The sequence below is a fragment of the Bemisia tabaci genome, chromosome 3, assembly GCF_918797505.1.
Source record: "Bemisia tabaci chromosome 3, PGI_BMITA_v3".
NCBI classification, from domain to species: domain Eukaryota; kingdom Metazoa; phylum Arthropoda; class Insecta; order Hemiptera; family Aleyrodidae; genus Bemisia; species Bemisia tabaci.
In genome coordinates this window covers 24641886-24656049 of record NC_092795.1, presented here as the reverse complement: position 1 = coordinate 24656049, position 14164 = coordinate 24641886, and the positions used below count along the sequence as shown (strand labels likewise).

Below are 14164 nucleotides of genomic sequence, written 5' to 3'. Positions count from 1 at the left end.
GCTGTAATCGAGAGAACGTCTGGTTTGAGGACCCCAGGGTGGCCGAAATTCGTGAATTTATGAAACGTGAAATTAGAAATTCTCGCCAGAGCGACGGCGGCAGTCGCGACGGAGGCAAAAATGTGCGACTTAATCGTCTTCGGCCTTGATTAGATTTCAATTAAGAGAGTCGAATCGCTCTCTTTTTTTCTCATGAGCATATTCATATTCTTCAAGTTGAAAATTTTGCATTTACCGCGCAACAGTTTTATCGGAAGACGCGTTTGAGTCGAATCGCTCTCTTTTTTTCTCATGAGCATATTCATATTCATCAAGTTGAAAATTTTACGATTACGCGCGCAACAGTTTTATCGGAAGAACGTTTTTGAAATTGAACAAATATGCATGCTAATCACGAGTATGTAACACGGTTTCACGGTTTCTTAAATTTTTTTTGCCGCACTATATATTAAAACGTTAGTATTTCAAATTTTTTAAAGGAAGAAACACTACTTATAAGAAAATTATTCATTTGCACAAAAATTATAAAGGTAATAATTGCAGAGGAAAAGCGAGTTGAGCGAACTTTAAAATTGTAATTTTTTTATCTTATAACATTGATTTCCGAGGCTAAAAATTGTCATTCCGCTATTAAAAGCCAACAATAACTCCAAAGAAAGAGTCAGTCCTATGTCTTTGGCTGGTTCTTAATAATTCGTCCAATCCTTTTGACTATGCCAACCTGTCAATCTAGATGGACAGAAAGCAAAATATACAATTTATGTACAGGTTTAAAAGTATTAATGTTTTTGTTCTATCTATCTTTATCCATCCGTTTACTTTCCGAGCGTACATTTTATCAATTACCTCTCGCCCGATAAGAGTGATGAGAAAAAAAAATCATTTTTGCAATGATAACGCTTTTTTCAGTCGAATTTCAACGCAGTTTGTTGGTAGGGTGGAGGAACGATCATAAAAAAATACTTTGATGACGAGTTCATATGACGTATCGCGGAGTTTCGCGCTTTTTTTATCTGCTTTTTAGATTCGATGCAGTCGTTTTAGCACCCGAAGATAATTTATCTTGTTCTCTTGCCGACATTGAATTTTTGTTTGACTTTTACGCTACGTGTTTGTATCGTGCATGCCTGATTGTGAGTTTGACCACGCAGCTTCAACGAGTACCAATTTTTACCGTTTCCCCACTTTACGCTGTCTGCATTTTTTTTTAAAGCTGTTTTTGTTTTCAAATTATACGTGAAGAGGATTAGCGAGAATCCTATATTTTCCTAATGGTGTCATTCGGCCTTTACGATTGAAATCCTAATACTTCACCGTTACATTTGATGTGCAATAGTAAATTAACTATAAATAGATAGTAATAATAAATTAAGAACAGACCAACTCGACCCACTGGTATCAAAATCTGAATTAAATATATTTATCCCTTTTTTCTGTCTTGTCAATCAAATTTTGGAAAGGCTGTGATTTTCCTTCAATATCGAGGGCAGGCAAAACAGTCCCTGGCTGCTGGAATAGTGATATTCTGTCTGTAACGTTCAGCCAAGACAGAGCAAGGGAATTCTTTGTCAGCGCGAATGGGTATTCACTTCTTGTTTTTCAATCAAATAGGGTTCATGAATTATGTCTAAACTTTTATCCAGTCATAACTGGTCACGGACATAGATTTCATACGATTCAATAACCTCTCCAAATAAAGCCGTGCAGCCATTGCTTATGACGTCCAGTATCATAAGGCATGATTTTCCTTCAATTCCGAGGGTAGACAAAACGAGTTTTTTTTCAAGTTTTTGAAAAATGCATTTCAAGGTCATTACTACGAGGGTCCTCCAAACTTTCAATGATTTTAGGAAGATTCTCCTTTTCTGCCCAGATTTTAATTTGCCTGTTTTTCATTTGTCTGTTTGGTATAGGTCAAAGTTATGTTGCGGGTATATCAGGAGGAGGAGGGCGCCCAAACATCTGGAGACACAGCCTGGTTCAACCTGGATAAGAAGCGGAAGCAAGTCACCCTGTGCGACCCCAGCCTCGGCGACCACCCTACGCCCGAAGACAGACGCCTTGGAGTCGCCGCTCCCAAAATGTTCGCTTTCGACGCCATATTTTCTCATCAGGACCCGCAGGTAATTAAATTAAATTTGGATCAAGGGGCCGCTCATAAAATACGTAACGCTCTCTATGGAGGAAGGGAGTCCACGAGCTTGTCACGCAATTTTCCTTTTACATGTTAAAGGATAGGGAATTACGTAACAATAGCGTTATGAGGGGGAAGGGAGTCGCAAAATCCGAAATTGAGCGTTACGTATTCTATGAACGGCTCCAAGTTTGACAAGGAAGAAAACAATCGATTTGATCATCTGCTTCCATTCGGTAATCCGGCCGTATTCACCGAATATCGATGGTGAAATTGCAAAAATGCGTGTTTCGTTTGCAGCGTTTCAAAATATCTGCTCTCATTTTATAATGTTCAAAAAGAACGAAGTAGCACTATTCCCTGAGGTTCGCACAGAATACACTTCATAGAGAGAGGGAAAATGGCAGAAGTTTTTTTTTTTTAAAAAAACAGCGCGTTTAATATTTTTCCAACTGAGAAATAAATGACTACCTTTGAATCGCATTCAGCAAAAAGGAATCAGCGCGATGACAGTGTTTTGAAAATGGTGCAACTTCTCCTTTTCTTTTGAAAATACTTAATACAAGTACAGTATTAAAATTCACACAATTATTTTCCTTCAAAATTAACAATTTTTTGGCGGAAAGCCAAAACTATTTGCTATTCTGGGAAATTTTTTGTATAAATATGAAGAAGCAACATCTTTAAAACATTGTAATTGCGCTGGTTCCTTTTGGCTAAATGCGATTCATGTAGTCTAAAGCGTAGAAAACCCAAATACGCGTTTTTGCGTGATTTCATCGTTTATGGCTTTTTTCCTAAAATGACCCAGTAACAGTAGTTTTTTTCATCGTAAAGTGCAGTCCGAGTGTCTATCTAACCCAAAATCCTTAATCCTCCACTTTGAAAGGAGGATAAGGAAAAATTGCCCGATATCGATAGCGCGGAAGGAACGGGGGCAGACCGATATTCTCCATCGAGTCCGTGTCCACTCGCGGCTATTTATTCCCGAGAAATCCCGGCCGGGAGGCCCAACCCAGAAGGAAAATAATCCAGCGAACGGATAAAAATCGCAGCGGTCCATTCTGGGAGCGGCGGCTTTCCATTCGGGAATCCGGGCGTATTTACCGAATATTCAATCTGATTATCAGATTCCGCGGGATCACCGAGAGCGGAGGGATTTCGGTGTCACGGGAGGGATCAGGGCGCGGCGGGAAATGCCCCCGGCCGAGCGGGGGCGGCGGGAGGGGCGCGAGGGGGCGCAAATCCTAGATCATGATCAAAGCAAGTTTTCTTATCGCATGATCCGAGGGGCTCGGCCGAGGCGCCTCCCACAATGAGTAGCGGTTATTCACTGGCGGTGTTGTCGAATGTCGGGAGGGTAGAAAGGTCGAGGGAGAGCTTTAAAAAATGAGGGGTGGACGCCGCTCGGCCCTTTGATTCGCGGCAGGATAAATGCGGGGGCGAAAAGGTCGGGGGTGCTTGGTTTTTTGTTCTCTTCCATAGTGGCGAACTCTCTGAGGGATGTCTCATTGATGAACTGTTACCTGGCGAGTCCTGATTTAGTTTTGACTCTTGTCTAATAGACTCGGGTGTATTGACTTCTGACATGTTAGCTACGTATTCGTCAGAAATCAAGTGTAAAAGAATTAGAAAAGGATAGAGAGGAGACGAGAAACAGGGTGTCGTCAAGTCCGTAATTTCCGGAAATCGGAAATAGTACTGATTTTTTAAGGGTGGTCCGGAAGTACTGAAAGAGTGCGGAAAATATCACAAAAAGGTTCGGAGTTTTTTCATTTTTTTTGTCATTCTTGTCGCAATTTGAGCAAGAAATTGAAATTTTTGAAATTTTCTGAATTTCGTCAAAAGAAGGTACTGAAAAAGTACTGAATTTTTCTGTGAAGGAGGTACTGAAATTCTTGGGAATGTAATGAAAAAGTACTGTATAAGTACTGATTTTTGGCCAACCTGTTTTAGTAGACACCCTGGAAAAGAAGATGAGAGAAGAAAAACAAAGGAAAGAAGAAGATGCAGATTAAGGATAGGAAGAAAATGAGCTGATGAAGAAGAAAAAAAGGAAAGAATAAAAGGGTGTAAAAGAGGGAGAAGGAAGGGGAAGAAGAGGAGGAACCAGAAAAGGGAGAGCAAAAACAGGTAAAATAGGAGACGGAATAATGATAGTTGGAAGAAGAAGACGGAGAAAGAAGAGAAATGAGGGGACTCGGAAGAAAATAAGGACTATTCAAATCAAAAGGGATTATCTCCACTATGACGTGTGCATTTGTTATTCATATCACCTTATGAGCTCCAAGGTCCAAGTCGTAATTCGTCCCTCCACTGACGTTAGGGTGTATCTCAATTTCATTGTGAGCCCTAATTCACATGTAAATCCATGTTTTCTAGACCTCATGTGGAAATCGAGATCGAGAGAATTGAGATAGTTCCTTTTTATTTAAATACGTCCATAAGAAAGAAGAATTACTTTCTTTTATAATTTTTTCTCTTCTTTTCCCGTCTACTCCTACCTATGTCTCTTTTTCTTCCTTTATCTTCGTCTTTCTTCTTCTTCTTTTTCTTCATTCTCCTCTTACGATTCAGAAGACGAAAATGGTTAGGTTTGTCAGACATTGGTCGCGGAGTGAGCGCTTTTCTCGAATTTTTAAAATTATTTGAAGACATTGGCATGTAAGTCATAAGGAACGCAGGAATTTTTGGTCAGTCGACCACATACCTGAAGAAGTCTCGTACAATCCTCACTTTTCATTCAATTTTTTATGCAAACTATTAAAAATTATTTCTTGAAACTCTTAGAATTTGACTCACAAGTTTAAATCATTCCTTTTCGCGACCCTTTAAAACATGATCCTTGCGATTGTTTAATATGTAACCTATACAAAGGACTGTGGCTTTATGGGAGCCAATCAGAAACGGGTTTCACAATACATATCTCAGCTCTCTTTAAAAGGGTCTCCACTGGAAGCCAATCCGGTACCCTATTTCTACAAATTAAACGAACTGTGACATATCACGGCCGAAACGGACCGTCTCTTGGCTGCAAGAAAGTTCTAAATTCGTCTTGACCCGTCAAGGTAAATCTCATCAAGATCCGTGGCGTCTTCCTTTCGCGCGTGTGTGTGGGTGTGTGTGTGAAGGAAGGTGAGTTGTCCGATACGGGACACGGGAGAGGCCGAAGCCCTGGAGCCCGGGCCGGGATAGGGAATCAATCGAAGGAGAATTAACAGGGTCGTGACGGCTCGTCCTGAATCATCAATAACCCTAATCATTAATCAACGCTGGTCGCCGCGCCGCGCCGGAGTTTCGGCCGGGACGCTCCACGCCCTTCCATATTTTGTCCACGTCCGAGCCTCGAACTTCGGCCCGCGACACGCTGACGTCACCCCCGACAGACATCCCCCGTCGCTGCCATACCGCCCGACCGACCACGGTCTTGAACGACAATAGAAAGGATTGCAATCGCACCAGCTCCTCTTTTTTGGAAACCGAGTTTTTGTCACACTGTTAAAAATCGAGGAGTGAAATTCGGTGCCTAAGTCTAGAGTCCCTTTATACTGAAAGTCGAGACAACACCCCCTCATGGAGTCACAAACGGGAATAAAGATTACATAAATTGCAGTATTTCGTAATCTTTGATCGGCCCATTCTCAAATTCCTTTCTCCGTTCCTTCTCTCATTCCGTTTGTTCCTTGCCGAACCCGTAATTCCCTGGTCCATTCCAGATTATAATCTTTGCAATCGGTGAAAATGTAATATTTATTCCCGTTTGTGACACTGTGAAGGCCTAAAATACGGGAACCGATCAGAAATGGATTCACATTGTCTTGACTCTCAGTATTAAGGGACTCTACCTAAGTCTATGTAGCGCCCAAAAGCCCCGAATGATATGAATCCGAAGTGAAATTGGACGTATCTCTGCCAAACGGAATTATGTGCATTATGCCGTGAGCCTTGTTATGCACGTATTCATATGGGTCTCAGGGCTCATGTTTCAATGCACATAGTTCCGTTTGGCAGAAATGCGTCCAATCAGCACTATTAAAGAGTATGTCCCTCCGCAAAAAGAGTAGATTCCGCCCCGTAATAGTGTTAGCCACTTCGTAAGGAACATAGATTCTGTTCCCCATTCATATCACTCGGAATTTGTAGACTTCGGTTCAGAATTTCACTCCAAAATTGTTGAAATTGGCAAATGTGTTTTGTGTGGTCCGATCGCAATCAACTTTAAATCCAGCGAATACACGAAGTATTGAACTCAAATTATGCTGTGACCAACTCCTTCATTGTGACGACTAAAACTTTAAATCTTGTAATAAGTTGCTCCCCCAGCGCAACAAAAAACTGTTAAGGAAACGATGTTCTTTGTTGTTAAAATTCCGATTCGTTAAAGCGAGGATCTAGAACATTTGTCTAATAGACAATTAGTGGAGTGATTTGTAAGTCATGATGTACAGTCCTTTTTGCGTCTCAACCTTATCGACAACGCGACTTTACGAACTATCAGACACAAGACGGATAACGCAGAGCTAAGCAATGACGCGCGTTGATGACGGCGCAGAGATACAACTATTCGTGCTTGATGGATGTCCGTGTTGCGTCTGCAAAATTGAAGGCGCGATGGCGCAAGGCGTGAACTTGCATTGTTCCGCTCTATGCTGCCGATAATACAGTCCAATTATTCGTGCTATTCATTATTAACACGATCATGAACGCTCACAGCGTATCATCTAAGACACTGAAGAGGTTTTTCCTGCGGAAGCTGAAAATCCAATCTTCCTATCCAACTCGAACAAAAATATTTCCATCGAAAAATTTGCTTCCGTGGGACAAAGTCCTTTCCCCGCGGATGGTGACAAATATATTTCCCGTTTGAAAGCCCCTCTGGTCTCGTGCGATATGTCAGCGCTGGGGGTGCGACGGCTATCCCTACGCCCCCTTCCACCCCTCCTTCGTCTTACGTGCCCCAGCTCCTCGACTCTCGTCTTCCGCCTCTAGATGTCCGTCTAAAAACAAACACCCCCCTCCCCTTCGCCGCCTACCTTGTCACCAAATAATATTTTGCCAATCAAGGGTGACTTGGAACTATCGGTGCGGAGACAATTCCGGCCCAAGTTTCGCTCGCCCCCCTCTTATTCCCTCATTTCGTCGTCTCTCTGAGGTAAGGGGGTATCTCAATTTCCACGTGAGCTCTGTTATCCATTTAAATCCATGTTTTTCGGGGCTCATGTGAAAACAGAATTACGCCTTTTTGTCGTGACAGAGGGACGATGATTTGTTCAGAATCGCGGCTGCATCGAAGGATCGAACTGTGAATGAAGTCTTTAATCCGGATAGTCTGTTTTTCAACCCCCCCCCCCCCCCAACCATAGTGTCCGGAGCTTGAAGGATAGGTACTGTCTTACTAGGTACGCCGTATGAACATGCACATGTTGCCAGATTTCAATTCATGAAATATTTTTTTTTTGGAGAGAATTTATGTAATTTTTTTTTAAATTTTATGGAGCAATACTTTAGCCTATGAGTGAATTTTGTGAAAAATTGAAAAAAAAATTCACCGAGTTTCCAGGAAATTTGAATCTTATGAAATTCTGCAACATTTAAAGGTTTATACGGCGTGGTTCCTTGGCGCGGCAGGATTTAGTATACTAAATCCTACCTCGCCAAGGAACCATGCTGTATAGACCTTGGAAGAGAGTGCTCTGGACATTTCGACCCTAGAATGGGTTTAAGAACTTAATTTTTAACGGTTGCGCTGAGATGTAACTTCACCACCACATTTTCATAGAATGGCCATGGGATAAGAAAGCTTACACGGAGATAAAAAACTTTGTGCATGGGACCCGAAGTTGAGGTCGTATGGATCTTTGAAGTTTTCTGATCACGCATCCGAAAACTTGAGGTCGAGCTGCCGAAGTTCGGGTCAGACATCGAGGCACTTCGGTACGTACCGAAGTACTTCAAATGTCTGACCCGAACTTCGGCAGCTGGACCTCAAGTTTTTAGATACGTGATCCGAAAACTTCAGAAAACCATATGACCTCAACTTCGGGTCCCACGCACGAATTGTTTTTCTCCGTGTAGTGATCTTCTGTAATGACGAGCTGGCTGCGAGTTGCGACTGCGACTTGCAGCTCGCTCAAAAAGATAGGCTAACGTCTATTAAAATGTATGTACGCGTTTAAATGAGGGTAAAAGAATTATTGAATTTTTAAATCGTGCAACCATGTATATGTAGTTTTAGTTACGACTAGAAAGATTGGTAGAACCTGAAATCCACAATGAATTTTTCAAAAGCACCGATTCTTTTTTCTCTGTGATTTCTCTCTTAGACTTGAGTTTCGTATCAGAAATTGATTCACTCCTCCATGATCGGATTCACCTGAAAATGCACGCATTTTGCAACGTCACCATCGAACGCACCCCAAGGTGTGTCATTGGTGGTAGCAAAGTGTCTGCGGCCTTTAGAATTGCCAAAGTCCGTATTTTACGACTTGAGTCATTGGTGAAATGCACGGTGAAGCTTGCAACTTCCCGCTATCTCCGGCAACGCAGGGTCTGGGGCCCCGCTGATATCTGGAAAGTGTTTCGAGCTGACAATTAGTTTAGTTATCAGGGATCAGCTCTCGGTGCCCTCGCGCGTAAGTTCGAATAAAATACGCTCATGCGTTGTCAGATTGGTCCTAAAGACGCGGGTTGAAACTTTAATTTGCTTCACGTAGCGTAAGTCTACTAACTAGGATGTGACTACTTCCATCCTCAACCAGAGATATACCTGTCACGTAGTATTTCGAGATTGATAAGGTCGGAACGAAATAACTATTAGATCATCGAAGCTGTGAAAAAAGACTTGATATTTTCAAAATGATGCTACTAAAGCAACAAAAACCGAGTCATATTATTGATTTCTAGTTTCTGCAGCGTGCGAATAATGCATATAAAACTAGACCTTGGTTCAACCTCTTAAGTCAACAGCGGGCTGATTATTGAAATTGATCGACGAAGCGATGGACAAGAAGATTAGAGAAAATGGAGCTATTCCGTTGGTTGAAAAGGGCATTTGTCACAAAGTGAGGGCAAAAGTGATGAAGAATCACCGTAGGGTCTCCGTTCGTACTTACCGTTTATGTCTATTCCAACCACCCGCCTCTACCAATAGGACAGCTCCATTTCTCTTTTGTTTCCTTCGTCTTTCAATTTAAATAATCAGCTCGTAATCATTAGTATGCAAAGACGAATGATAATCCTCAATAATATTGCGATTACACGGTTAGCGAGTTGGCAACAGTGTTTCTTTTCCATTTACATGTACATGAAACAATCGATTCTTGGTAAGAATCGTTATCGTGTGTGAAAGTGTGAAAACGAGGTGATAAATTTGTCAGACCTCGTGCTCTTTGAGCGAATATCACAGCGCGCCTTCGTATCAGTGCCTATGCAATTTGGGCTACTCCGAAGTTGATATAGTTGTATCACGCTTCCTTGTCTTTCGGCGCAGGCGTTAAAGAGAGTGCAGAGATGAAAGGATGTAATAGTATCCATTAGGATCACTGTATAAGACTTCCCTCCTTCCCTCCCCCTCCACCCTCTATATCCTTACATTCTTTATGTCATATTATAGATTCTCTATTCTCTATTCTTCTCTTTATTCTATTTCTGAACACTCCTCAGCAGTGCTCAAAAAATAGAGAAAAAAAATCAGAATCTAATTGAAAATTTTTTGAACTTCATGGCTTTGTTTCCCCTGCAAAATGGTGTGTACCCAGCTCCATTTCTCCAACTTGTCTATTCTTAGGTCGGCATCAAATTTTTTACAATCTGTGTGTGGCTCCGACCCATACTTCATGAACTGTGTGTGCAAACCTTTTTTTCAGTGTAGCGGCCAAAGGAGTACCCTCTCGTCACTCTATTTTATGTTAATCCATGTGAAATGATCTTTGAACAAAACTCAATTCATGAACTAACACACTTGACCTATACTGCAGACACGTCAGCATTTGGACCGTAGATTCTTGTTGAGCTCATGAAAGACGCAGTATGGGTTATTCGGCAACTTTACCTATAGGGATTCTACGTGGTATCCGGAGTAGACCTTTTCGTCACTCTATTTTATGTTAATTCATGTGAAATGATCTTTGAACAAAACTTAATTCTGGAACTAACTCACTTGACCCATACTATAGACACGTCAGCATTTAGACCGTAGATTCTTGTTGAACTCACGTAAGACGCAGTGTGGGTTATTCGGCAACTTTACCAATGATTCTACGTGGTCTCCGGAGTAGACCTTCTCGTCACTCTATTTTATGTTAATTCATGTGAAATGGTCTTTGAACAAAACTTAATTCTGGAACTAACACACTTGACCTATACTATAGACACGTCAGCATTTAGACCGCAGATTCTCGTTGAACTCACGTAAGACGCATGGGTTATTCGGCAACTTTACCTATAGAGATTCTACGTGGTCCCCGGAGTAGACCTTTTCGTCACTCTATTTTATGTTAATCCATGTAAAATGATCTATGAACAAAACGTAATTCTGGAACTAACGCACTTGACTTATACTATAGACACGTCAGCATTTAGACCGTAGATTCTCGTTGAACTCACGTAAGACGCAGTATGGGTTATTCGGCAACTTTACCCAGGGAATCTACGTGGTCTCCGGAGTAGAGGGTGAGGCATGACAACGCGGATGTGGAGTAATCAAGAAAGGTAACTTTTCTTCCGACGGCGACTCCGGAAGGATAAGGACGTGCCCACTAGGACCCTTTGAACCCTCCCCCCTCCACCATGCACCACGCCCCTGCCAAGAGGAGAAAATTGAATTTCCGTATCAGGCATCTTTATTTCAACTGTGTTTCTGCGGTGCGTTATCGCCACTTGGGCGGAGGCTACATTAGCCACCGCTGAAACCTGAACCGATAAATTTGAATTTTTATACGCTTCCCGGTTGGTGTCAGGTCTGAAGTCGTCGTTTTCAAGAGAGAGGAACGTATCTACTTTTTAAAGCAGCCGAGTTTACATTCTGGGTTCTATTTTCACTTAAAAATGGTAGCGCTAATTCTGTCCGAAATTTTTCTGATTTGTGACGACAATCCATGCAAAAATCAGCCAAGTTTACATACTGGGTTCTATTTTCACATACAAATGGTAGCGCGAATTCTGTCCGAAATTTTTCTGATTTGCGACGATAATCCATGCAAACATGTTTAAAAGTCCCAAAAAAAAGTATCCGGCGATTTCCAAGTAAAAATAAACGTTTCAAGAGGAAATTTGGCAACGTTGAAATGTAGTTACCAAGACTGGGAAACAAATAATTTTTCTGTGTTTTTCACCGTCTGGTCCTTCTTGTGCTGACCCGTTAGAATCTTTTCTGCAGTCTTCGGAAAAAAAGTAAAATATATAAATGCCCACTAGCACCAGATAAGGAAATAAATTAGTTTATTACTTATTTTATTAAGTAAAAGGAGCTTTACCCTGGAATCTTCTATATTTTGAGTAGATTGATGATTAAAAAATGCAGTTGAAATGCGAGTTTACATTCATTATTGTCATTTTCCAACGCATTTCGATGCAGTTCTCTCACAAACTTTCACGTGTTGAGGTGCACATTGATCAGTTTGAAAGATTTTTGTTTTGTTTTTTTATGTCGCTTTACCTAAACGTGTGATAAAATGTTCAGAAAACGCACGTGAGAAAAGAAATTCTGAGTCACGAATGTTCAAGTTGGTTCAACATTGGTAAATGAGACTAAAAGTAACAATAACAGAGGCAGCCACGCCGGCACTGGTAACAAAACTGGCGGAAAACATGCAAAACTCCATCACCTCAATAAAATGTAAATGTCTTACGTCCATTCATTCATGTATTTACATGATATAAACATACGGTTTCTTTGCGTTAGTATCCTCAGTAAACGCTCTCGTGTTAACTGAAGGAGGAAGCTTTCATTAAGATCAATTGGACGCTTTAAATCCAAAGGTACTATCTTCATTGTGACATTGGCCCCGTGATGCATGTGTTTTAATGGGTCTAAAGGCTCAAGTCACAATGGATATAATTCCCTTTGATTTAAATACGTTCAATTGAACATGCCATCAAAAAAAAGGACTGAGGTACATTTCAACATGAGCCCTCATTTTGGTACTAACATACACAATCGAGGGCTCATGCTATCATAGCAATTGCGTTCTGAATAGTCTACGTGAAGAAAATATCTACGTTTCAGTATGAGTCTTGAGAACGGTTCACGCAGACACTGTTGAGAGCTCGAGTCTAAATGTCGATGATTTCCTTTTTCTTTGCGCTATTCGCGATTCTCTTGTCTTCCTCCTTATTCGTTTTACAAAGCGCATAAGTTAGGAAAGAGCAAAGTGAGGAGTCGAAGTCACGTAATGGCGCCTCTCAAATTTGCCAAGTCGCCCTTCAAAACAAATTTTTAACTGTGCACCACCATGCTAAGGAAACCCGGCTTTATTAAGACTACGAATTTTGCCAAATTTCGAATCGATTACTAAGGTGTTCGCTGCGAACACCCTGATTATCGATCCTCCTCCATAGGTTTAAACAGCATAACAATCGATACATCGCAAAGCACGCCACGCTACTGGTAATGCGGCAACATCCGAATACTCATATGACGTTTTTCCTTAGCACAGCAGAGTGAAGGGTGTCTTTTTCTACCGTCTGGGCAGCGGAATAAATTTCCATCCTTTCTTACGCGGTAGCTTTCAGTGAAGTGGGGGTAGGATTGGGGGTAGCTCGGGGAGGGGGAGGGGGAGGGTCGTGAAAGATTCTCCAGTGTTTCAAGGTGAGTCGTCACGCGAGAGGGTCTTAAAACGGAGACCACTCCCTTCCCTTTCGTTTCCAGAGCGAAGAGGGGGGGGGGGGGTCGTAAAATTCGCTGGCGAGCTTTTATGGGCTTTGTGAACTGGCCTTTTTCGCCGTACATGCACAAGGCGTCCATAATCAAGGCGATCAGGGCGTCGCCTGATTAAAAGTCGCGAGGGGAGTGAGTGACCACGCGCCGCTCAGTTGGTCGAAATATTGGAGTGTCCGAGTGTCCCATCCATATAGTTAGGTGAACTAAATTCAGATAAAAAGAACCGAGAACAAATGAACGTATTTCTGTCAAATGGAACTAAGCGCCATCGGGGGAGGAAGGTAGAGGGGGGCTTGGATTGGCGACGGAACCGGGCGTCGGGCTCATTTGTTCCTATACTCGCAATGCTTTTCCATGGCGCTTAGTTCCGTTTGACAGAACGCGCTATCCGGCATTCTAAATACCTCAAAAGGAACTCAAATTGGCGCTTATTTCCGTTCTGTAGAAATACGTCCAAATGATCGGAATCGAAACGAGCTATTCCGACTGGAGCTTTGTGTTTTTCGTAGTATTTCTTCATTTGATTCATTTTATCATAGTTCCTTTAAGCATAAATATGTTATTTTATCTTTTGCACATGTGGAAAGAATTGAGGTTCAAGAAGAGGGTATGATAATTAGAGTTAATATTTTAAGGTCGCCACACAATTTTTACTCAGTCTTTAAGAGACCCTAATTTAAACTAAAATTACGTTCTTGAAAAGTCTTGTGTAATAATATTAAAAGTTCACACTGAAACATTCATTTTTTCAGCTGACACGTGCACTTTTTATGAAACAATTATTTCTAAAATCCAGACAATGTTACTTTCAATATTTCTCTCGTCTGTTTCTACATTTTCTAAAAACTCGTGGAGGCTTCTTAAACTAGGCCTTTGCAAAATCTGAAATATAAGATCTCAGAATTTCTTCTGTTCTTTTCTCTTTTTTGTGTAGGTTAATTTTAATTCACACCCAGAAATTTCATGATGAACTTTTTATAACATACTTATTTGATTTCCTTTTAAGGATAATTAGGAGAGTAAAGCATTTTAAAAATCAATTCTCTGCAAAGTGTCTTTCTAAAGATGTTCATTTTCGAATCATAATGTCCATCCCTCTGTTTGGTCAACTGTGCGCCGCTGTGATAGGCGGATCAACTCCCAACTCAGGA

General features: G+C 41.4%; 1 protein-coding gene across 6 annotated transcripts in view; it reads left to right on the top strand.

The window, feature by feature from the left end:
• Window positions 1–14164, top strand: part of LOC109031169 (kinesin-like protein CG14535) — a 192767-nt gene that overhangs the window by 135002 nt on the left and 43601 nt on the right. For all 6 annotated transcript variants that reach the window (XM_072298057.1, XM_072298056.1, XM_072298055.1 and 3 more), the window contains exon 4: window positions 1914–2123. In XM_072298057.1, the coding sequence (XP_072154158.1) occupies window positions 1914–2123 (210 nt within the window). The remainder of the gene's footprint in view (window positions 1–1913; window positions 2124–14164) is intronic.